At 35.6% G+C, this 25,771-nt stretch overlaps 2 protein-coding genes across 2 annotated transcripts; both read right to left on the bottom strand.

The window, feature by feature from the left end:
- Positions 1 to 5,248: 5,248 nt before the first annotated feature.
- Positions 5,249 to 8,232, bottom strand: LOC130621922 (uncharacterized). Its single transcript, XM_057437291.1, has 3 exons — positions 7,817 to 8,232; positions 5,807 to 5,875; positions 5,249 to 5,424 (listed from the first exon to the last, which is right to left on the bottom strand). The coding sequence occupies exons 1-3, from the start codon at positions 8,024 to 8,026 to the stop codon at positions 5,368 to 5,370; spliced, it is 336 nt and encodes a 111-aa protein (XP_057293274.1). The 5' UTR covers positions 8,027 to 8,232; the 3' UTR covers positions 5,249 to 5,367.
- Positions 8,233 to 11,035: 2,803 nt separating this feature from the next.
- LOC130621921 (uncharacterized) lies at positions 11,036 to 13,240 on the bottom strand. Its single transcript, XM_057437290.1, has 3 exons — positions 12,911 to 13,240; positions 12,715 to 12,783; positions 11,036 to 11,428 (listed from the first exon to the last, which is right to left on the bottom strand). The coding sequence occupies exons 1-3, from the start codon at positions 13,118 to 13,120 to the stop codon at positions 11,372 to 11,374; spliced, it is 336 nt and encodes a 111-aa protein (XP_057293273.1). The 5' UTR covers positions 13,121 to 13,240; the 3' UTR covers positions 11,036 to 11,371.
- Between the last annotated feature and the right edge of the window lie 12,531 nt (positions 13,241 to 25,771).

Below are 25,771 nucleotides of genomic sequence, written 5' to 3'. Positions count from 1 at the left end.
AAATTGACACAGTTAATAAAAAAGTATTTTGGTAGCGCGCGGAAATTCTTAGAGCCCCCAGGGCTTCTTGTTTTTTTGTAAAAACGTGTTTAAATTTTTTTACAGCCGTCTATGTAAAAGAAAACAAGTTAAAAAAGTAACATTTGGAAGAATATGAAATAGTAATAACCCTTTTTAGATACAGCCCAGCTGGGAAGAATAGTCAAAAAATTTTGAAAAAAATCCAGCCGTTTTGTAAGAGAAACATCAGTTAGGAGAGACTGGGGTAAATTTTGTATACACCTAAACCTCAAACGACCTTAATTTTTTTCCCAAAAAATTATATCACTCAATTGAGAAAAATAAGAGCTTCCAAAATATCTACATATCAGCTTATGAAAATGTTATTTAGAGATGATATTTGGATTATAAAAATCATGCGCACTTTCCTTTACACTCTCCTTAAGCTGACATCTAAATTAAGCTGTACAGCTTAATTAAGAGGATTTCCCTGACTGTTACCTACCTAGCTCGCTAGATGGAAAAGAAAGACACACAGAAAAAGTAATAAATTTTTTTGGTATAGCTGTTCGTCAGTACACTGGTACTTCTGTGTATCAACTGAAGAAGGAAATTGGTGCAACATTGTACCATTGTTTTCGTCAATCTGACTTGTACTTCAAACATAGAATGTGTCCCACGTACTCTGGTAATACCCGGTATCACTATCAAGCTGACCGATTGAATGACACAAGTACGTATAAGGAAAGACCTGACTTACCAGTAGCAATTCGTGAAGCCATTAAACCAGTGTTTTTTTAGTGACAACAAGTTACTGAGCAAATATTTGCACGGTCAGACTCGAAACAACAATGAGTCAATAAATGGTGACATTTAGGAGCGTTGTCTTGAAGATGTTTATGTTTGACGTAGTACCATAGAAATGGGTGATAAAAAGATAAAATGTAGCATATGGATAGAGTTTTCATTAACATTAATATCTAGTCATCATAAATAAAGATTTTTGATATAACAGCTTCATAGTTACTGTAAATCTGGCTTAAGGAAATGAATTGAAACCGGAAAAATATATTTTCAAAACTTTAAGTCGATTTTTCTAATATATGCTTTTTTTCAAGGGCTGTGGTCAATAACTTTTTGTCACTTTCACCGATTTATCTGTAATTTTTAGGGAATGTTTATCCATATAAATGACAGGTACTGATTTATTTTGGGTATGTGATGAGTTTTCATTTGTGAGTTATGGACCTAATTTTTTTAAAATTTGGGCAATTTCTTTACCTGAAAACTCAAATGCGCATAAATAGGTATCCATTTGACCTTTTGTCTTGAATTTCAACCAGTGCCTGTACTTTCATAACATAAATAAGTGATGAAAATTTTAAGAAGGTATCTTCACCTTTACTTGAATTATTGACCGCAGCGTATATAGTACTTTTTTGCTCCCGATGGACCGAAAAACCATAATCAGAATATAAAAAATTATTTTTTAATTTTTATTGTATTTTATACATGTAATGTCACATTCAGTCAAAAAATAAAAGCACATAATGCTGTAAATCGGATTTTAGCATTTCAGGTATAGGACCACCTTAAATTGAAATTGAAAGCGACATCGTTCATCCTAAGTCATCTCTTGTTCTTTTAAAATTTCACTGAAAGTTAAATCGTAACTGCTGTGCCGATTTACAGTCCTCTCATTTATTGCAACGAGTACAGTAAGCGTGGGATCAGTGAATGCTCTAATTTCATCAGGGATACGATTTTGCCATCTCAATACAACTAAATCTATTTTCTTTCTTATGTGTATATTATAATTATTAATCTCCTTGGGCAAGGTGTCAAGAATCACTTTCCTTCTTTTTCTCCAGGTTTCTCTTTCATCCGCCATTTTTGTTAGCTCGTGTAGCGTTGTGTTTGACCATTCTATTAGATCGTCACTCCATTTTCTTTTTGGTCTACCAACTTTGTTTCCCCCCTCAACTGTTTCTAGCATAACGGTCTTGATAAATCGTTTGCTGTCCATACGACAGATGTGGCCAAAGACACCAAGCTTGCGTTTGATGATCGTTTGCATTACTCGCATTTTGGATTGGACTCGCTCAGAAAAATCAAGGTGGATGCAGCAGAGATGTGAGGAAAAAGAGAAGAGCGCCCAAGAGAAAAAATCACGCAAGACATACCAACTTATCAAAGACTTGAATAAGAAATGGGCAGCCAAACAGCGAACGATAAAAGACAAGAACGGAAAGATCCTGCAATCACCTGAGGCAGTGAAAAGGAGATGGACATAGTACTGTCAAGAACTGTTCAGAAAAAATGATCAAGATTAAGAAGTAAATAGAATGCTAGAAAACCTTATTGCTATAGCACCACCTCATCTTAACACTGTAGACGACCAGTTTCTAAAATCGGAAGTTGAAACTGCCATCAAGAGACTTCAACCTCATAAAAGCACTGGATCAGACGGCATCCCTGCAGAAATAATCAAAGCAGGAAGAATTGTCTTAGAAGAACAGATGTACAAACTTCTGAACAGACAAAAAAACTACCCAAAGAATGGACGAAATCAGTAATGGTGATTCTTCCAAAGAAAGGAGACCTTGGGCTCTGCAGCAATTATAGGACACTGTCGTTGTTAAATCACATGTGTAAAGTGTTTTTATTAATAGTTTTGAAGATATTGAATAGCAGAATCGAACCTTTCTTATCAGAGGAACAAGCTGGTTTCAGAAGTGACAGAAGTACAGTTCAACAAATCCTAACATTAAGATTGATTAAAGAGAAGTACACAGCAAAGCAGAGATAGTACGTTTGTAAATGTTCATCGACTATAAAAAAGCTTTCGATAGCGTGCAAAATGACTTGATATGAGGTGTATTAGAATCTTATGAAATAGATAATGGACTTATAGAAGTTTTAAAGAGCGCATACTAAAGTGCAAAGGCTGCAGTAAGAGTGGGATCTGAGGCAGGTGAATGGTTCAAACAAGAGAAAGGAGTTCGACAAGCGGACCCAATATCACCTTGCATTTTTAACATCGACTTAGAAAAACAATGGAACGAACTCAAGAGTCAATGCTGGGACTTAAAGTACATGGACATACCATTAACAATTTAACGGTTGCAGATTATATAGACCTAATATAAAAGAATTGGATACAGCTATAAGAAAGTGTAAACATGATAACAGCAGATGCCTTTGATTGGCTTGGAGATAAATACCAGCAAGACGAAAGTAATTTTTCGGAACAAACTCCACTAATAGAAACATCAAGCTAAATGGAGAGGGCATTGAAACGGTTGATCATTTTGTATATTTAGGAAGCCTGTTTTCAGTTGGTAGTTGTGAAAAGGAAAAAAACATGCAGAAAAGCTCTTGCTTATGGTGCTCCATCCAGCTTTGGGAAAGTCTTGTCCAGTAATGAAATCAGGGTAAAAACCAAGTACTAAGTGCTACAAACATGTGTCTTGAGCATCTTACTCTATGCATCGGAAACATGGACACTTCGCAAAGAAGATGCACAAAGACTCGAAGCTTTTGAAATAAGATGTTACAGAAGACTGCTTGGAGTATAATTGTATGATAGGATTACCAACATAAAAATCGTTTCTCAAGTAATAGCAAACTAACCTATGGACTATATTACCTATGTCATCACTTAAACGCCACGCAAGCATGATATTAAGTTTAACAGAAGCTTACTTTTCGAGGTTCTGAACATATCATATATTAAATACACATTGTACAGAAACAAAATCGCTGCATTCATCAAATTAATGAGCAATGCAACAACAAAGAAACTATCTATGGATCAACTACAACACAATGCACCAAATTCCTTTATCTCGGATTTGATTAGAATTTACTCAACCTCAAACATAAAATTTGAAACTATACTTCTAACACGGAATCCTTATGTTATTATCATGGATTGTCCAGCAACTGCAGACAAACATTAGACTTTGCTTCAATCTTATATATTCTTTATTATATATTCTTTATAGTATATATTCATGAAGAATATATAAGATAAAGAAAAAAGACACTGTAAATAATTTATAAACGAGATGTACCTTTCTGATGACAAAGAAAATATGTTGTTATTATTATTGTTATTATTTGGGTTATTCTCGCCGTTCGAGATGTAAGAAAGAGAAAAAGAGCCCTGTGGACAAGGTTACCCAATACTCTCTTCACTGGTGCATTGGCTGTTACAGCCGCCAAACTGCAAATCTGCTTACTAGAAAACGCGCTGAAACAATACGAAAATGCTTAGATTTACGCGTTTAAAATACTGAGGAAAGCAAAGACGAAGATTTATGAGCACGAACCTTTACATTAAACAGGGCCGGCTAATTGATTCTTGAATTGGGGAGGCTATATTTGAAATGAAGTTTTAAGGCGCCAACCATAGCATTTGTTGTTGCAGTTGTTGTTATGTAGGGAACATTTTAAAATTCGTTTCAAGCGAAAAAGTAAGGGCATGCCCCAAACTCGACCCCAGGGCATCTTGTATCTTTCTGACATCCGGGACGGCGATACGAACATAACCCTGATGTTTGTGTTGCCTTCCCCGTGTCAAAAAGATATAAAAGATACCTTTGGGTCGAGGTTGGGCATGCCCGACTGTCACCTCCAACTCTTTTTAGTGCTCTTGTAAGCCTATGATAGCCGTTCCGTGTAAGACTCTCATACGCAGTTCACTCGAAATCAACGGTTTCCAAAAGTGACGATCGACGAACACAGAGGGAGGTTGCCAATTAAAGCTTTTATTTTGAAACTGTTCCGCAATCAAATTTTGACAATGTGTAATCTACATTTCTTCGGCTTCTTTTGAGTGTTTTTTTGAAAATTGTAAAAATAGCAGTAATAGTAATTCGACCTTCACGACTGTTAATGAGTTCTTTTTGGAATTCTCTATTCCACTCAGATCTTTATCATCAACTCTGTCAAATGCTTTCCATAAATGTTATCAGTGCTTTTAGACTGTTGGTCAGACTCTCGGTTAATTTTTATTTTGATAAATCTCCAACGTGGACAGATAAAGTTTATTTTTTAATCGAAATCAGTTAATTAAACTCCTGATAACAGTAGGAGGTTGGTTGAGCTGGGTACTGACAAACATGTAGCTATCGTGATAAAAAGGGCTGCGCTCTGCTAACCAATTTTAATTTAATTTTTCTTTTCCCTCACTTTATAAGAAAGTAAATATATGCTAGCCGCCTGTGGTTTAAAAAAATTAAAGTCACAAGTCAATTTTTATTTATTTACATAAATATTACTCCATTCTAACTACATATAAACACCTAAAAATTTCTTGTATACTATGCCCTAAGTACGTGTTCTTCACGCACTGATCACATCTTAATCACGTGTTATAATCATTCCTTCTGGTGAATCGTCCCCATGTTCTTTGATTTCCTAAAAGAAGGAAAGGGTAAAAGAAATTGCTCATATCTTCACATACACGCGAGGTAGTTTATATCAACGCTGCAATTCAAACTGTATAGCCATCGGCGAGAGGTCCTGCAAGCAAGGTAAAGCAAGGGACAAAATATATAACCGTATTCTGGCGCAAAACATAAGTATTCACAAGCAAATATAGAGGGGATTAAAGCTCGTAAGAGAAATCTGATTGTACCAATCTTGTTTTTAGCGCATTTGTGTTTTAACAACGCACAGGATTCTGACAGTTCCTACAAAACAGTGTCGAATTAAGAAACAAAAGATGCTATAAACTAGGTTGCTGTCTCATCTAGTTGTATATCAAGTTTTACACACCCACATCCATGCTAAATTATACCTGTGCGTCTTGAATTAAAGCACAACATGAGCAAAGCCAATTAGTTACCACATCACTAAAATACGAACCCTAAAATAAACAGAGTAAGGGACATAAGATAATGCAATAATCAAGAAAATTGCTTATTGTATTTCTACTTCAGATAGACTGGGGATGAGGTTACCTGTTGGTAAGACTCATGGGGACTGAGGCATAAAGTGTAACGCTGGGCAATTATTTAGGTTGTCTACAACATTTTAATTCTCAACATAACTTCTGTATCTCACTCTTTTTTGGACTGCTACAACAAAATTGTTATGTTTGGTACTGATTTATTAGTTGGTTTTGAAATCATAACCTTCCCAAAAGAAACCTTTCCTCGTCTGCCGGACATTTTTCTTTTCTAATACTCATGACTGTGATAACAAAACAACCTGAGGACGAAGATGACAGTGACTTCTCACTTGATAAAAAGGTAGACTACAGAAAGAATACGAAACTGCAATTATTTAATTAACAGCGTAATTAGGCTTTTATTTATATATATAAGTGACAGATTATTCCTAACGTTTAGCATATGACAACATGGCAACATTAACCCCAGACCTTGTTGGGTTTTAACGGTTTCGTGTTAACACAAAAAAGCTAACAAGCCATGGGTACGAGTTTGACAGAGCTGATTAGATATTTTGCTATTTGTTATTGCCGCACATTCTTTTTTAAATCGTTTCTGCTTGCAAAATCGCATTTCTTAAAGAGGGGCGTATCTCTAGCGTAAAAGTTAAATTTTTAGAGTTTTTTATGCGTTATGAAAGTTTAATCGAAAGTTTGCACGATGCATGCAGTACTTCAGCATTTTACTTCAAGAATGCTGTAAATAACTATAATGTAACTTCTGTCACGTGTAAAGAAGGCCTTAGTTTATTTGATGCTGTTCAGTGCCGTTCTATTACAAAGCTAATCTTGTCTAACGAGATAAAGTTAGGGAACAATACGTAAAAAGATCTGTTCCCTGTCATCTTTTATACGATAACGTAATCATTGCGTGAACAACATATTTTCTCACGATATCTTTCAAAGAGCCCGGTAAGCCAGGAACGCTTAGGCCTTTATAATTGGTCAAAGTCATAGGGATGAAAACTATACCAGTTAGCGGAGAAAATTTGTAAAAAATATTTCCACTTCATTTTCTCAACTTTCAAATCAGACAGTCAAACCTTGGTTGGTAAAGACAGTTTAATTGTCAAGGGAAGAGCGCAATATAAAACGTGATTATTTGAGATGTCAAAACAATATTGAAATTTAAAATGATTATTTTGAAGTTCGCTTTTGCGAAAATATATTGATTTCATCTCTAAAAAGGTGGAGCAACGGGCGACAAAATATTAAGAAGAAAAAAAATAATTTGTGACACTTCAACTCCAGAGAGGGAGTTGGGGTGTTTAAGCATAGTTTTTGTCTAAACTATGGTTTTAATGGCCACCAGTTTCACTGAAAGAGATGCTTTTTACTGTCTTTGAAAGCGAAGCAACCTTGTCACAATAGTCTCTGACCGCAAATACTTTCAAAGAAGGTTTAAATACAATAGGGACGAATTGGCGTGTTTTGGGCAAGTTACTAACAAAATAGCATGTGGCAAAATTGTGTAAACAAAGCGAAAGATTTTTATTTGTCTTTGAAATCTCTTTTTACATTTTTATTTGCTTATTCAGTGATGACTCTCGGTTGTTTAAAAACAAGATGAAAGCGGAGTTCGGATTACCCCACTATGTGTGACAGCATGATGGAATAACATAAGGCTGACAAAATTCACATCGATAGCTGTTCCTGGTGTTTTTAGACTTATTGTGTAAGTCTATTAAACTCTACTTGTTGTGATAAAAAATAACTGAAGATTTTGCTACTGCAATACTTAAAAACTGGGAACTATATAAACAGAAAGATATAGCTGACCCCTTGGAATAATAATATAAAAAAGCCCTGAAAACGTAACAGAAACTCAGAAAAATAACTCAAGAAAATTCAACTTACGTGAATTCCGTACCGCTCTCGAATTTTCTTTCTAATAATTCCATTTGTTATTGGTAGAATTGGGGTTATGCTCGCTATACCAAACAATAAACAACTCTCCTCCAATGCTTCTGCGTTTTTACCGGCTGTATAACATGGTACAAAAGTTGTGACCAGACATAAACTAACATTGTTCATACAAGAACACAACCCATGTTGGTACTCGCTCATAGTTTACTTTGCGTATATATTATGTGTATGTTCATATATCTATATCTATATATATATTATTCAAGTCTGTATATCGTATATGCGTAAAGGATTGTAAAGCAGATGTTAAAACCTTCTTCTGAAATTTTAAACTTCTAAAATTTACAACTTTTTTGATAAACTTTTTTGTTTTTCTGTGAAATAAAATTCTATATTTATTTGAACAGAAACACAAAAAAATAATTTCTTATTATAATAACAACATTAAATATTAAGTACGATTTACACGAGCAATAACTTTAACAAAACCGAAAGAATAAGCAGTCTGTAATCGTGTAGTCTTGAACACACAATGCTGTTTTTTTATGTTTTTGATTAAAAAGTTCTTGTTGAGGTTTTAATCACCGTAATATAATCCTATAGCTTGATAACAATCTGCCTTTCCTTGGCGACATAAAATGTTTGTAATCTTCCTCTAATAGCAACATTAAAATAACAAATAAATACACACATGCATATATATAAAATATATAAATGCATATATATAAAACAAAAGTAACGACGTTTATAAGAACACTAAAAGTCATATACTTAGCCACTGTTTAATATTAAACATGTTTTTAAAATTTTGAATATGGAGACGTGTAAATGAAAATAAACTGATTGAGGTTTAAAACAAACGACGCGCGAAATTCCCCTTTTTGAAAGACAAAAATAAATTCTTGAAAGTTAATTATGAATTATCTGGTGTAAATGAAGCTTTTGATGTGTAAAAATTGTTAACACGCGAAGGCTGTGCATAGTATACGCTTTTGTGTTGGATAATTTTTTTTAATTCTTCAGGGAAAACTGGGAACGAATTTGTAATTATATTTGAATTTCCGCGCCCGAAGGCGTAGGAAATTCTTTAAAACCGTCGTTTTTTTTTTCGGAGCATTTTTTGAGAAAAAATCGATCCTGGGATTTCACGTTCCTCTGTCACAGATGTAAACTTCGTACCCAATCTCCCTAACTACTAGGAAGTCATCTAAATGACGTTTCAGGCCAAAATTGGTATTTGTTTGCGACAAAATTTGACACAGTTAGCAAAAAAGGTATGCTGAACATAATGGTGACATAATAATTTTGATTTTTGTCACCTAAATGTCATTTTAGGCCAAAATTGGTCCAAATATTAAAACTACTTTATTTTTAACAAAATTTGGCACAGTAAACAAATAAAGTATGCTGAACATGATGGTAACTTCAAAATTTTGATTTCTTGTTACCTAAATGTCATTTTAGGCCAAAATTGGTCCAAAAATTAAAACTACTTCATTTTCAACAAAAATTGGCAAAGTTAACAAAAAAAGTATGCTGAACATAATGGTGACATCAAAATTTTGATTTTTGTCACCTAAATGCCGTTTAAGACCATAAAAGTTTCAATCGCAAGACTTTCAACCATGAGTGATAGGCTGTATTTTTTGTTAGCAATTTCTTTTATAATGTGAGTTTATTATGACACGTTTCGTTTTGTTTGCGTTTGTTGTAAGATATAATGTCACTTGTGTGCTCTATCTTCAGAGGTTCATGCACCAAACCTCCTCGAATGTTTGGCACAACAACACAACGAATTAGCAGGTTTTCATCAAATATTTTTGTAGTGAGCGGAAATTCTTAGAGCCCCCAGGGCTTCTTGTTTACTATAATAAGGAATAGCGTGAAAAATCATTGTCTAAAAATTTAACCTCAATCGCTAAGTAAAAGCTGAAAAATTAAGAATTATAGGCTTGGTATATTCTCGTCACTAGAGCTTTTTGAAATAAAACCTGGGAACGAGAATGTGGCTGATAATAAGAGTTTACTAACTTCGTTTCCCCAGGTTATCTTGTACCTTTTCTGATAGCAGGACGAAAATAAAAGATGCCCTAGAGTTTTTTTTCCCACGTACATAAAGAAAAGGGGGAAGCAAAAATTAAAGATATTACAAAAAAAAATGTCAGTTTATAGTTTATTTTGCTTTTTCTGCTTGAAGTAGGAATCCAAGGGAGGGAGTTTTATAATAAACGTCCGTCTTAGAGGGGTGGGTTGCGCTATAAACTTTTTTACCTTTTAGGTGGGGGCACACACTCGTCTTCAGGGAAACCCTGGGTACATGGGGGGTGAGATAGGATATTAAACTATCATGACAAAAGTGAAGTTTTTAGAGCAATATAATATTCTGGTTGGATTTTATTTAGATTTGAAGAAAATAATTATTTAAAAAACGAGGCTATTCTTAGTAACCTCGGCTATACGAAGGATTTAACCGTAACTTTCAGCTCACAACTGAGGCACTTAAGGAACAGAAATATCTCATAAATTATTATTTTTTAGAGGGGGTGGTGGTATACAGAAGCATGAATAACTCAGCAATATGTCGCGAATCATCTTCGACCCCAGAGCTAATTAAGATAAACTCGAGGTTTTAACCCAAGAGCTCTGGGGTCGAGAATGGTCGCGAACACTTTATAATCCTTCGTTATGGATTTTTTTTATTTCTTAATTTTATAATTATCGTTCAACCGAAACTAGGACGTGTTCGGTGTACAAAAATAATAACATTGAGCGCGGCCATCAGATTTAGGAAAAAGTAAAATGGATATCATTTTTAAAATGAAACATGCCTTTCTTAACCACAACAGAGACAGCGACACAGCATTTTTTTTACATTTAGTTTAAGTGTAGCAACCCTTTTGTCTGTTCGCCAGGATTGAGAATGACGTTGTATTGTTGTGACATTAAAAATTTATGAGACAAACGGCACCCTTTATACAATCATTTTGCAAATTTAATCAGGAATTTCATTTTCAATATAAATATTCTTAACAATTGTTTTGTCTAATTTTCCTTAGCCACAGAAAACAAGATTTGAAGACAAACAAAAAATGCCAAATCAATGCAGATGACACTGTAAGACTTCTGCTTATTTTTTGCTTAAATTGTGTTTATCATAAGGTGGCCATGAAGTGCAGATAAGTATTAAAGCAAAATTTAAAAAGTAACAACTTTTAAAATCATGCACGTATTTTTCTTGTAAACCTGTGTATTATAGGAACACATACAGTCCTGAGATAAGTACAACTTCTAATGTAATCCTCAAAACATGACGTAAATATATTTTTACAAAAGGTTACAAGGTGAAAATTAAAAAAATTAATTTCGATCAAGTATGCCACAAAAGCTTCTTTGTTATTTAGATAGAAATAACGAAGGAGTTAGTTTCATAAATTGAATTAGGCATGTGAGTAAGGCCTTGCAAACCCTTTATAAACGAAGAAACTACAATCTTATTACAGGTTTTTACAGGGCAAAAAATTCCAATGTTATATTTTTGTCTGAATATTATTCTCTTGCCATTGCCATACCACCTGGTGCTCCGCCTCCATGAGCTTTGATTTCCTGAAAGAAAGAAAAATACCTAAGTTGCTAACTTAAAGAAAAATCAAATCTTTACTGGCTTTAGCAGTTATCACAGAATGGAATATTCCTTCTTGTTGGTTTAGAGGGTAGTAAAAGAGGAGTTTTAGTATGGCTGTTTACTCCAAAAAACCATACAGGGATTACAGCCTTTCATTGATCAAAAGCTAAAAACATGCCAATGTTCTTGGCATGAACCATGTTACGTTAATGAGAATTAATCAAAGTTCAGTATTCTTGTGTACGCAAAACTAATATAAAAGACTGAATACACCTTTACGATAATTCAATTGTACATGCGTTCCTGTGGCTCTCCATCGTTTTACAATATCGGAGAAAAGGAGGTAAAAATCGGGTTTTATGAGAGTTTGTTAGAGACAAGTTAGAGTTTGTTAGAGTTTTTTAACTTCTGTTGTATCAATTTCTTTCAAATTTTCAGGAAACGTTAATAATAATAAGATACAACTTATGTGTACTTTTTATTAAAAACAAAACGCGGCAAGAAAAGTTATCACAAAAAAAACGTGTTTTCTCCTTAATAAACTCTTATGAAAGTGTGATGTTTACCTCCTCTGATCACAAAATAAGCTGCGATGGAGTGTTTGTTTTCCCGAATTATCGTAAAGGTGTATTGTTGAAAATAAAGATAGCAAGGATAAAATAAAAATTTACAAATATAATACATCCAAAATATAGACAAAAATACCCTAATGTTGGGCATGTCAACTAGTGGTCAGACCTTAAAAAAATCTGTTAAAGAGAAGTGGCTTGAGAGTTGATATTGTTTTTATCTGCTTTTCTACTTCCTTTAACTTTAACTTTGGAATTTATTTGCAGAATTAAATTCCACGTGAAAAGTAAGATCTTGTGAAGAAATTTTCAATTTTTGTTTTTAACGTTTACACCATATATGTCACTAATATTTAGCAAAACAAGATTTTTATACATACTAAATTAAAGACTGTCACATCTCTTTTGGGCACATAGAACACCAATCAGAGACAATGAATAATTAATTACACAAGAATTAGTTTAGGAAACATCCACCATCTTTGTTTTGAACATATTTCTGTGGCTTTCTCTTGATTTCGAAATTACAACTTATTTTAACTCAACTATATTACATTGTATTTTAAGAAATACATATTTTTTTTTATAATGAAAAAAAGAAGCTATTTAAAAGGTTATGATAAATATTACATTTACTGTTGTTTATTATTATTTAAATTCCAACTTTCTATGCCTTCTATTCTAAATTCTAAACTTACCTGTGCATCTTGGACAAGGGCACATAAGGAACAGCACCAATGGCAGATTATGTCGTTAATAAATGATCCCTAAACCGAGAAAAAGAAATGAGAATTAACATAGCTAGCTAAGAAACTAAAAAACACACGAGATTAGCGAAGTCAAATTTATACAAACTATATACTATAAAAATTAACGAGTCAAAAAGTCACTTACTTCAATTCCATATTTTTCACGGACTTTTTGTCTTATCATACCATTTGTAAAGGGAAGTACACATGTAATTCCAGCGATACCGTATAACAAACAATTCTCTCCCATAGCCTCTGCATTTTTGCCCGCTGTATAACATGGGACAAAATATGTTATAAGACACAAACCTATATCATCAAAACAACCACATAATCCATGCTGAAATTGCGCCATGATTTCGTTGATTTAATTTAGTAACACAACTTTTCAATAACACAACTTTTCGGTAACACAACTTTTCACTCCTTTTTCACAAACTTTCTACCGCCCAATTTACTTTCAGAAAGCTGTTACGAATCGTGTTACATTATTCGTATCCTACTTCTGAATGGCATTGTTTTTTAAACCAATCGCGTTGTTCAAAGCTGAAAGAACAATCAAAAATTTTAAGCATAAACAATGTAACGCGGGTTACCGTGAAGCTCTCTAGAGATTTAACATAAAAATTAATAATTAGTATACATTATAAAAAGTACTTATTGTTTTTACTATACTGGAAATAATTATGCAAAGCAAAATAATTATAACAGTAATATAAATTACGAAAAAATAAAAATTACTACCACTCTCCTGCGTAGGGTCTCGAAACTTTTAAATATGCAAATGAGCTAATTAATTGTTGTTAATTTTGTTCACGGGGGTAAAAATATCATAAAAAGGTATTGCCAAATAAAAATCTTTAAGCACTTCCAATATGTAAAAGGCAAAATGAAGTGTCTGTTTTTTAATGTATTTGATACAGCCTATGGTTTTAACTTGGTATTAAAGCCACACAGCTTCATCAATTTTTCCATCATAGTTAAAGTCTACACTTTGTATAAAACAAGGCCTGATTCAGTGTTTACCGGGCCAAGTTTTTTTATATTTGACAATAGCTAAAACCGGTAGACAAAGGGCTTGGTTTAAAAGAAAGTGTCTGGTTTGGTTGAAAACTCCACACCATAGTTTTTATAACCTCAGCCTTGCGACAAATAAAAGGTTTTTGTATATTATTTTTGACAATCTTGCCCCCCACCCTCCCTAGGCCTTTTCTTTCGCTTGCTTATAGAAGGCGAAAAAGAAGCTCTGTGGACCAGATTGTTATTCTTGTATCTAACACTTTAAACTAACTTTAATTTGTCTAGATTTTGCGTGTGTATGAAAAAAAGATCTCGTCTCCATGGCATATGAGAAAGCAAAAAAGAGGCTCTGGGGACAAGATTTAAAAGGTTTTTGTTGTTACAAGATGCCTTATTCTAGTAACAAACCTGGGGACAGGGTTGGTATGCAAATATTTGTGAATTATTTATCACTTGACTGACTGCATTGTCCAATAATAAACTGCTTACACTGCATGCTTTTATAAAAGCGGAAAAACGATCCTTCTTAGAGGTTAATTAAGCGGAATCTTCTTGATTTTTTGTGGTTTGTAAACTCCCAAAAAAATATGTCTTATCTTTATATAATCATTTTAGGTTCTTGTCAACATTATCCCCAGGTCTCCGCCGTCCCGATGTCGGAAAGTTACAAGATGCCCTTGGGAGGAGATTCGCAGGATCGAAGAGGATGCATTTTTTTATGAATAAAATGTAGTTTTTTTTCATCTAACTAAAAAGTACAGTCAGTGAGTGTGTAAAAAACTCGATATTTTGTGTAAACATAATAGATGCTTGCTATATGATTTACGTCAATCCATATGGTCGGTGCATGAACAAAGACATTGGTAAAAGAGATCCTTTTCCCGCACACAGATTTCACTATAAAGTTAAAACTTCCGGTCAATGTCGTCTCTTCTGCATATCCATAATAAGCTATTATGGAGCTGTCCCGCCAGACTCAGGTTGCTTTCTGGTCAAATGTAGAGTAAAACTGGGTGCACAATATCCAAAAAACAGCTTGCTTTTTTGAGTTCCTCTATGTTGTTGAAAAAAATAATTTTAATTGATGATTACAATTGGGAACCAAATGTTATTTAAGCGACAAAAATGTCATCACAGTGCTACTTCATGGTTTTTAAGATAAAGAAGAACTCTCTTTTGATCCTGGAAATATTTTGTGCGCACGTGTGTAAAATGGGACGGGAAGGCCAGTGTTGAAAGACAATTTATCATCCCCATCCCTGCCGTGTTCCCGAGCTGTTATTATGGCAAGGAAAATGTCCTGGAAAATGGTTTCGTATTTTACATTTAAAATACAGCCTTGGCCGCATTTTGCTCCATATAATAAACACGTTTATATAAAATGGAAAATGAAGGATGAAAGCGGATCAAACATCACCAGGGAGACTAGAAATGATCAACCTCGATCCCAGGGATTTTTTCTCTATTTGATATAAAAATGAGGAACAGCGAGAAGAAAAGGAGCCCGGAGGTCGAGGTTGTAGAAATGTAAAAATGATGCAAGAAAACATACAAGATGCCCTGGGGATGAGGTTGTTTTTGACAATCTCAGTGAGAAGAGATATTTTTTCTCGCGTTCGAGATTTTTAGAAAGAGTAAAGAGCCCTGGGGACAAGGTTGAGAGAAGGACCTTAAGGAAAACAGACTACGAAACTGAATGGTAACTTTGTGGTAGAGCGTTCGCTCCCAGTGCGGGAGGTCTTCAGTTCAAACACCGGCTGAGTCAAGCCAGAGAATATAAAAGTGTGAATCTATCCTTTCTGCTTATCGTTCATCATGAGAATAGGGGATTGATATCTCAGACGGTAGTCTAGTTGAGCGAGTGATGTGCTTGCACGACTTTCGTAGCTCAAATGAGAGCTTTAAATACACTAGGACTCCCTTTGCGCAGGACCCTTGTTGATAGCATTACCAACAGGAACTAAATACGCCATCCTGATGGGTAGACAATTTCAATAATAATAGTAATAAAAATAATAATAATAAATCAATATTAACATTGAAAGTGGCACATCATTATAACTTTTTAATAAAGATAAAGTCCTACTTTATTCGTACTAACTTTCGAGCGAATTAATTTTCCAGCAGTTGGAGAAATTAATTCCATGCGTAATAATTTGTGGGTGACTAATTAACCTCGTTCCCGGGGCTTTTTGTCTCTCATCGATGCTGCGCTTATTGATAAGTCTGACGTCCGTGTGTAAAAAAAGACAACTTGTCCCGGGGTCGAGGTTGGGTGGCTATAATATAGACGTATTGTACGTGTTACTTTGAGTTTTAATTCCCTGCAAAAATATGGAAAAATTAGAAACATCTAGGATTCTAGACAAAATATAGATACGAAAACGCCTTTCCTAATTTGAACAAAAAAAATATTTTAAGCGTATTAATTTTTGCGCAAGATGCTTTGAGGGTAATTTTTGTACCAAACTTAGCAAACTAACAAACTTTTCTGAGCAAAGGCGCAAAAATTAGGATGCAAAAGTTTGTATTAATAATTAATAAGTAATCTCAAAATTCAATATACTCATCAATCCTGTCAACCGAGATCTATATTTGTGGAAGATCTTTTAATTCGAGCACTCGCTGCTTTGAAAGAAGGGTATATTTGTCACGCTTCTACTAACCTTGGCGGAAAGACTAACACTGCGAAACGACATAATAGGACTTCCTCTTTTTGCGGTCTGCAAAAATGTGAGGCTTGATACTGGTTCTTTTATTTATCAGGTAAATCAGGCAAAACGAAAAAATAATAAAAATAAGCAGACAGAGGAAGAATAGACTAAGAAACATCGTGATTTCTCGAAAAATATATTTGGCTCTCTAAGTTACACGGTCGGATCCATAGATTTTTTACAAGTAGGCTTAAGTAAAAAAGTTCTTAATAATTGAGCTTTCAACGCCCCAGCAGGGCGTTGTATTGCGCCTGTTAGAGCTCAAGTCAGAGAAATTTAAGTTTGGAGGAAGTTGTGAGCCTCCCAACGTTGCCAGGGCGGAAACCCTGGAAGCCAATGCTGCTTTAAGAGCCCTCTAAATGCCTTAAATGGCTCTAAATTTGTTAATTGATTATTATTGATTGATTAATATATACAATGCTTCCAGCTCGTTTCAACTCCATCTCGATTCTTAATTTCCACAAAGATAGGACTGACAAACTAGACCTGATCAAAATTGCCAACGCATTTGTTCGGAAAATTTACAAAGGAGGACTTGTGGTTGTCATATGCTATAGCCTTTCTCTGCATTATCTTTATTTTGCTTCGATGTTACTATTGCTTATTTTGAAAATATGTTTCTATATTCTTATGTATAATTTCCTGCATTTCGTGAAATTTGAATTACGTTTTAGCCAATCTTAGGGGGCCAAAAGCTAAAATATTTTCTTAGCCTGTCGGCCCCAAGCATAATAATGAATAAATTAGCGTCTCAACTTTCAAAATTTCTTTGCTAGGCCTGTTTTGCAATTCACTGCTTCAGTCCAATGACCTCTGAAGACATTTGCTATAAGAAGCAGCAATTCTTTAATTTTGCGGTAATCAGAGCGATTAGTTATAACGCGCTATAAAGTTGAGTAATAATTCATTCGTTGCCCCGAAGTTCTGTCGGCGTGGTAAAAGGTAAAACAAGATTTCCGTCAATAGCCTGAAAGATATTGAAATTTGAAGCGGACCTTGATAACAGAGAATTATGGGGTAAACAAATCACCGAGTATCCCAATTCTCAATAATTATTGTAACTAACCTGCAATGTTAAAATACAATCTAATTAATAAAAAATAAAATAAAATTTTTACATAGCTATATAAAGTATTCTATAATAACAGTTAAAACTTTAACTGGATATTTTTAAAACTGATCAGGAAATTCTGAAAATTTTAGAATACAAATCTTGTTATGTATAAACTTGACAATTCGAATATAATAACTTTTGAACGAGCTCCATTTAAATGAAGGAAGTAGTTCATTGTTAATTAATTCAGCAATAATACATATTAGCGTTTAAATATTTCAGTATTTAGGCCTTCAGAATTTACTCTCCTGTTGAAGATTTATTTAAATTTTGATGGTGCATGGTTTGATAACAGCTGATCTGAAAAAGAAAGTACGTTTTAAAAATGAGAAACAAGAAAACAATTTTGCCATGAACTGAAATTTCATTAGGTTGTTTAATTATTGCATCTTTAACCTCTCTTTGCCTCTTTGATTTGAAAAGGGAATTTATTAAAAAGATACAAATCGATGCCATGTGATGCACGAGGCATATTATATATATAAATATATATAAATATTATTGTTAAACAAGTAACATATTAAGCAGGAGATCCATGATTTTGACACCTGTGGACAATACAGGATTTATTTTGTCGAAATCGATTTATTGAATTCAAAAAATTTAATTGTTTGTTATCCTTTTTTGATATGAAAATTTGAATTTCTTTTCGGAGAGTCTGATTAGTTGCATTTTTCTGAAAATACTTCTACTTTTAAATTGACGAATTGAATTCAATAATGTGTAACAAAAAAGGTAAACACAAAATAAACTTGCGGATTTGATAAATCGATGGTCCTTTTCGTGAGATTTTTAAAAATGAAGTCTTTTCTAAGAAATCTTAGATTTCAGCACACCTTTCTCACTTAATAAAAAATAATTCTTACCTGATAAAATACACGATTTTAAAAAATGTGCTTAGCTCCCCAGCTACATCAATAAAACTACTACGACCAACTACGACCAAACCATCAGAGACCAGCAAGTGGCAAGGGGGCGACCAACAAAATGTAAGCACTTTTAGTCATGGCCATACACAAAATGTTCTGGCCACACGAAGTACGATGGCTCCTATGGCTCACTTCTCTTCTCAATAAAAACACTTCTCTTCTTAGTCAAAACACTTCTCTTCTGTATAACAACACTTCTCTTCTGTATAAAAACACTTCTCTTCTGTATAAAAAACTTCTTTACTTTGATACCTAAAGTTCTCTTCCGTTCGAAACACTTCTCTTCCAAGTGCGAAACACTTCTCTTCCATAAGCTCGAAAATTTCCCAGACCGAATCTGGTCCTTAATATATGAATTTATTCAAATATTGTTTATGAATAAATGGCACACCCAGGCCCTGCGCATAGGAAATTTTGGACCCAGTAAAGTTTGCATAAATTCTTACGGGGGCATATGAACGTTTCTACAAAATTAGATTTTTCGCGGGAAAAACTTTGCGAAATTTTAAGCTATATTCTTATACGGTTCCAGAAGCGTAATACGAGATAGCTTTTTTTATCTAGTGTGCGGGAATAAACATTGATTGTGATGTCTGTTAGGAACAGAACTCGTGGTTTTCAAAAAACAAGATATTTTTTTTGCAGCAATAAACATTGTGATGTTTGTTGGGAAAAGAACTCGTGGTTTTCAAAAAACAAGATATATATATTTCTAAAATCCAAGCATTTTACATTGTTACAGTTGTTGTATTACATATATCTTTCTACTGCACAAATCAAGGCGATATAATAATCAATAGCTTCATGAGCTGTCTCTGACTTAAGTTTGGAGAAACCCTCCATTGGAAGAACTGTTTCCGCAAATTCAATAAATTCAGGCTCATTATCGTGATCTGGTACAGATAGTTCGCTAAACTCTTCTAGCTCATTAAGATCTAAAGTTTTTTTAAAAGACTCGCAACCATATAATTCTGGAACAAAGGGGAGCAGTAGCACCTTTGCTTGGTGCTAACAGATGTTGATTCCAATGAATCGCAAATTCATTAAGGTCCTTTTTGATCAAATCCATAAAGCAGTGGCGTACACATTCAGCAATGAGTGCATCACCAGCAAAAATCCTAAGTCTGCAAGTTCTCTAAAAAATAACCTCCACCAACTTGGTCTGTCTTTTGAAAGTTGTGACCAAAAAGATTCGATTCTTTGATTAGCTGTTTATGTACCAACAATAAAACTGCCAGTGCCAGCATATTCGTCATTATGCTGAGATCTTAATGCAATCTGAATAGCTTCCAAATTACAGTTTTCAGTACCATCATCAGACCTTATTCTTGCTGGAGGACGATTTAACTGCTTAATAGATTTTATAAAAAAGTTTGTAATAACTTCAGGCTTTTTGTTCGTTCTACTAACTTCTAACCAAATAAGCCGACGGGAGAAACTGTCTATACAACCATGGATACTAAAACCAAACGGCTTAAGTTTGTCGTGCCCGTCAAAGATGCCACAAAAAATCTGGCCCAGGAACGCAATATTTTCTTTTTCTTAATCTTTTCTTTTTTATTGAAGAAACACCTTCAGGGTCTAATTCTCTCAGAATTTCCATCACAGTTGTTCTATTTACAGCAACTCCATATGATTTAAATATTTTCCACTCTTTTTCTTATTGATGGTGGTTAGTAGGGTGGTCAACCTACTTGATACGTTACTTGTTCTACCACTACTGCTAGCATGACTTGTGTTAGCTACACAAGACAGCGAAGACCTTGTGGCTGATGGTGTTATTGTGGTTGCTGTCAGGGACGAGCAGGACATTAGATTTTCAAGCTCCTCATTAACAATTTCACGTACCACAGACTTCATGCTCATGCTTGCTTGACGACGGTTGAAAAATATGACACATGGCGAGGGGACTGGTCCCGTGTAATAAACCTCACAAAAGGTTAAAACTACGGACCAATGATGTAAAATTGCGGACCAGATTTTAGAATTCAAGTTGTAAAGAGCCACATGCAGAGAAGTGTTAAGTGCAGAAGAGAAGTGTCAAAAAAGAGAAGTGTCTCGTTATATAAAAGAGAAGTGTTTTTGATTTAGAAGAGAAGTGAGCCATATAGGGGCCATCGTTACGAAGAGTACACAATCTCTGTTCAGATTGGTCATTTAATTGACATTGATTAAAATAAAGCATCTTCATTGGCTTTCGAAAATATGGAAATTTTTCGAGGTTTTAGCCTGGACACAAACTTAGCAGCGTCCAGGCTCTGTGCTGTCTCTAGATATATACAGTAGAGTCTCCATAACTCGAACGGCCAGGGGGAAAAGGAAACCGTTCGAGTTAAGGAGACGTTCGAGTAGTAGAGGTTTTCAAGTTTTTTCAAATTTTTTCTCTTATTTGCCTACCAGATGAACAAAAACAGTATATTAAGTACGTAGTGTTACTTATTGAGGTTTTGGGTTGGTGAAATACAAAAACAGAGCGTTTTAGTTGCTTTTAGCTCAAATTTTTTGAAAAAAATCAGTTATAATTGATTGTTTACAAGTATCATCATAATCTCGTTTGATGTTTTTATTTAAGTCCTTTAGGGAAGCCAACATTTCTTCCCCAAATTTCGAGAAAACGCTTAGGTCCTCAAGGACGGTGATTGCTGAACGCACTTGTTCGGCCGTCGGTCTTGAAAGATCATGCTCATCCATGTCATCGTCATCTTCTTCATCCTCTCCAATGCTTTTATGAACTTGCGGACTGCTAACGATCGATACTTCGCTTTCAGTGGACGAATGATTCCTTGGTCCATAGGTTGAGCGGTATCGACAGGGTAGTGTTTTGACACCTTTAGAGCAACGAGGTTTGGCAGACTTTCCGATTACAAACATTGGTAAGCGCTCTCCTAAGGCATTGCCAGCAGCTAACCCAGTAAGTCAGACTTTACTATGCTTTCCTCCAGAGCACTTTTCACCTTTCATGTGCAGAGATTTATTTGGAAGGCATTGGAAGAAGAGCCCGAATTCTTCGGCATTGAAAATGTTTTCCAAAGGATAGCGGGACAAAATGGTTGGTAAGGTTGTCTCTGACAATGGTGCTGTTATCTCCACAGTGACAGATCTTGATTCGCCGGCGATGGTTTTGAAGGATACGCCATACAAGAAAATATAAGATAAGAAAAATGTGTATCTCCGTTGTTGTGTCAAGTGTGACTAGAGCATTAATGTTTGCTTGATTCGAATATAAAAGATTCGACTTTTCTAAATTTGTTTACTTGGTTTTCGGAACAAAATTTTAAAAAAAGTATGGATGCCATGGAAGTCAAACAAGTCAAAAAATTAAAAGACATTATTTGCTGCAAGGAACTTCCCATCATTAGGCTTCTTACTTACGAAATCAACGCTTTTGTAATGGGTTATCATGTTTATAAAAGTAACTGGACACCCTCTACCGGAGACGAATTTTATGGTTTTATGGAACCGACAAATAAAATGGATAAATATGCAGTTGCAGTCAAGAAAAATGATGGAGAAATCATAGGTCATCTACCACCCTCGGGAAGTCCGGCCGTTTTGCAAAAGTCATTTTTTATTTTCTCAAGAATGACAGCTTCAATGTTTGCAAAATAACAATTACTGGAAAGTCATTAAATGCTGGTGATGGTTTGGGGATGAAAGTTCCATGCAAGTTATCTTTCATCTCAGAAAAAAGTCTTTTGATATTTTGCAAAGACAACTACCAAAGCTTTTGTAATATTCATAAGATTTATATAAATTTAAATAAAAGAGTATGTTTAACCAACCTGGTTTTCCATTTAGCTAGCCACCAGAGATATAAAAATGTTCGTTCCGGTGCAATCGCGCACGCACATCATACAGCAAATGAGCAACCTCTCCAGAAATGATGTCACGTTTCATTGCATAATATAAGGATTTTCCCAGAAATCCCGGAATCCAATAAACTCCAGGAAATACCGATAAAATCCAACGCATGTGCAATAGCGACTAACAGGAATAATGCTGACATCAACAAAAATAGAGATTGAGTAGGGGAATTCCTATACTCAAGGATCCCTTGCCGAGATCGGGATAATATAGATGAGTTGGAGGCAAGAAAGATGGAAAAAATTGGTTGAAGAGAATCCTTTGGTGATAAGGTATATACCGGACCAATTCAAGATCCAGGAAATGTGTAACAAGGCTGTTCAAGAACATCCCAGAGCACTTGGGGATGTACCGGATTATTTAAAGACAAAGGAAATGTGTATTAGAGCAATTCAAGGGAGGGACCGGCTGCTCAGGTATGTTCCAGAGTGGTTCATGACCCCGGACATGCGGAGGGATAACATTTATCCCCAATTACTCGATGCCTATTACGCGAGAAAGAAAGAAAAATCCAAGATCAAGGAGGAGCTGGCTCCAATAGCGTGGCATCCCGATAGGGTCATAGACTGGTGTTTTTCGGAGGATGAAAAGGCAGACCTTGAGCTCTTGTGGAGTAAATAAACGATGAAGGAACAATGCGATGAGTGTGAACGGGTACTCGACACCTATGACAGATGCTTCTGTGGACGGAGATTCATCATAAAAGGTAAACTGCTTTGCTGGTACTGCTATTATGAGTATATTACATATAATGGTGGTAGCTGTACCTGTAACAAACCCTAGTTGAACTCCAGTTTCCACAAAATAAAAGGATGCTCAAATTCGGTAACGAGAATGTTAATTCAAGAGACTTTTATGCCAAAGCGATTTCACTAAATATTGAAGATGTAAATATTGAAAATATCGTGCTAAGCGATGCTATTCCAGCAAACAAGGGTAAAGATTAACGTTTCGTTATTGGCTATAAAAATAGTGACAACAAGCTATCACCTCTATTGGTCAAAACACCTAAAAAGCTCTATTCCAATGGTGCCTCGCGTTATAATGAGGGCTGCTCTCTTACCATGTCATTCGATATCTATAACCATCCCGAGTGGTTAGAGAAGTAGAGAGTATCCTGACCAAGGTAGAATCCTTGGAGGGTCATTGCTTCACCACCCCACCTGTGAAAAAAGGTAAATGCTTCACCACCAAAGTGAAGGAGTGGGAGGGTAAAGTCAGAACCGACTTCCATTCCAAAAAAGTACCAATAAAACAAAGCTGCGAGTGCAGCGCCATATTTAAGCTATCTGGTATCTACAGGCAAGGTTCAAATTACTACATGCAAACCTACTTGGAAGAGTGCAAGTATAAGGTTGTCGAGTTTTATGGCACCCGCTATCTTAGTGATTCTGATGACGAATCCTTCGTCGTGGTAGACTAAATGTGAGAGGTTTTGATATGTTGTTGATCCAGCATACCAAAACAAACATGTTTATAACCGAATTAAAAAAGCAAGCCAAGGCGTTAGGTATCCGTAACATTTCAACCATAAATAAGGCCACCCTTATCGAGGTGATTCGTAAGGTCGCTCCCGTTTATTAAGGGACTCTACGATTTTACGTGTTCGTTGCTCCTTCAACATCATATACTTCTGTTTTTCTTGCATGATTAAGCTGAACTCGTGGTCGCTAATCACACCATTCTCCACAGCTCTGCTGAGAAGGTCAACGATAGAGTTCAACTTGGTCTCTGCTAATAGTCTGATGCTCTCATGCTTTTTACTCTTAGAGACCAGTCTCTTCCCCGCATTCCGCAGACCCGCTTGTCCCAACCCTACAGCAATCGTAATTCCACCCATAGCCACGGGTAATGGTACGCCGATCCCAGATATCATACTGCCAATGCCAACGCCTGAAGTTATCACACTTACCGCTAGTAACCCGTGATCCATGTATCTAACCCACGTATCATGCATTTTGAACTTTTTGGCGAGCTTGTCCCGCTCTTTAATCTCGTTACGTAGGTACTGTTCAACCTCTTCTATTTTCTTGAGTCTGTATACTTGTGAACCGTCCTCCGTACCCTCTAGAGGTGCAGAAGGTAAAGGCGGGTAAAGCTTTGTAATATCCGTTATTTATTCCATAAGCATGGTTATTTCCGTGAACAAGACATTCTTATTGTGGTGATTCTCATCCGTCAGCATGAACTCGAGACGACCCGTCGAGCCTTTATGAGGAAGGTATACAGGAGTATCAAAACTCCACGTAAGCATATCTATACAAGGGATCCGGTACATCCTATATGCGAAGGTACTATATGTACACCAGCCACATGGTACGTGCCTGTTCAGCTTCTTCGTCTTGGTCTCCTTCGCATTCTCTTTTATTGGAATCAACAGGCTCTCAAAATCTGCATAGATGGCGAAGGATTCTTTGAATTGCTGCTGACCATCAGTATAAAATAGCCACTTTTCCTTTTCGCTTGGCATCGTGATCTTGACCGCTTCGTTGTCTTTGCAGTATGTATAGTGCTTATCACGCTACTCGATTGTTGGAAAGGCTTGCAGGCAGTTCATACAAAAGTGCATCTTTGCATGATTCTTTGATATTTCGCTGCCCAGGAGTCGTGAGAGATTTTTGATGGTTATATAATGACTCTTTTTATCGTCCGTGAGGAGTATTCTCTTGTCCGTTTTATGTCGATCGACGTAGGATATTGAACGTCTTCCCCGTAACGTATAAGACATTCACTGCGATGTCTGGGTTGTTTCTTTCAAACTTGGAGATGTCCTTGATGCTTGTGGGAAACTCAATGCCTTGCCAGTTATACTGTTTCATATAGGGTTTCAACTTGCTCATACGTTCTGGATTATATTTTATTTCCTCATGATGTAGCGCTGCTATAATACTCCACTTAAAACACTCTTCGTCGTTATTCTGTGGATTAATGGTAGCCTTCTTAGTGTATATCCACTTTGGTGCTTCAATATATGGAACCTCTCGTCAGCTTGAGCTTGTGGAAGTCTACATCGAGATGTATGATTCGACCGATGCTAAAACCGCTTTTAGGAAGTGCTGTGTTCTCCACATGCGTTTTGACTTGGGTAAACATCGTATCCAACGCCTCCTCCACATCGCTACCCTGGAAGATTGGTGTCATGTTGCTGTGAAAGACTTTATCCACCTCGATAAACTCGCTGGTACCCTCCACTGGTTTCTTCCATAGGATCCAGATGGATAATTGCGTCTTTGCAGACCCCATGTATTTAACCTGGTTCTCAAACAGGGTTTTCACATGTGATCGCACCATCCCCAAGTATCCATCAACATCCGTACCTTCTATGCCGGGGATGCGGAAACTTCGGAAGGTTCTATGGTGAGCAT

Source organism: Hydractinia symbiolongicarpus, chromosome 12 (assembly GCF_029227915.1).
Source record: "Hydractinia symbiolongicarpus strain clone_291-10 chromosome 12, HSymV2.1, whole genome shotgun sequence".
In the NCBI taxonomy this organism is placed as follows: domain Eukaryota; kingdom Metazoa; phylum Cnidaria; class Hydrozoa; order Anthoathecata; family Hydractiniidae; genus Hydractinia; species Hydractinia symbiolongicarpus.
Note: the sequence above shows the minus strand (reverse complement) of the source record. Positions and strands in the feature narration are given on the sequence as shown.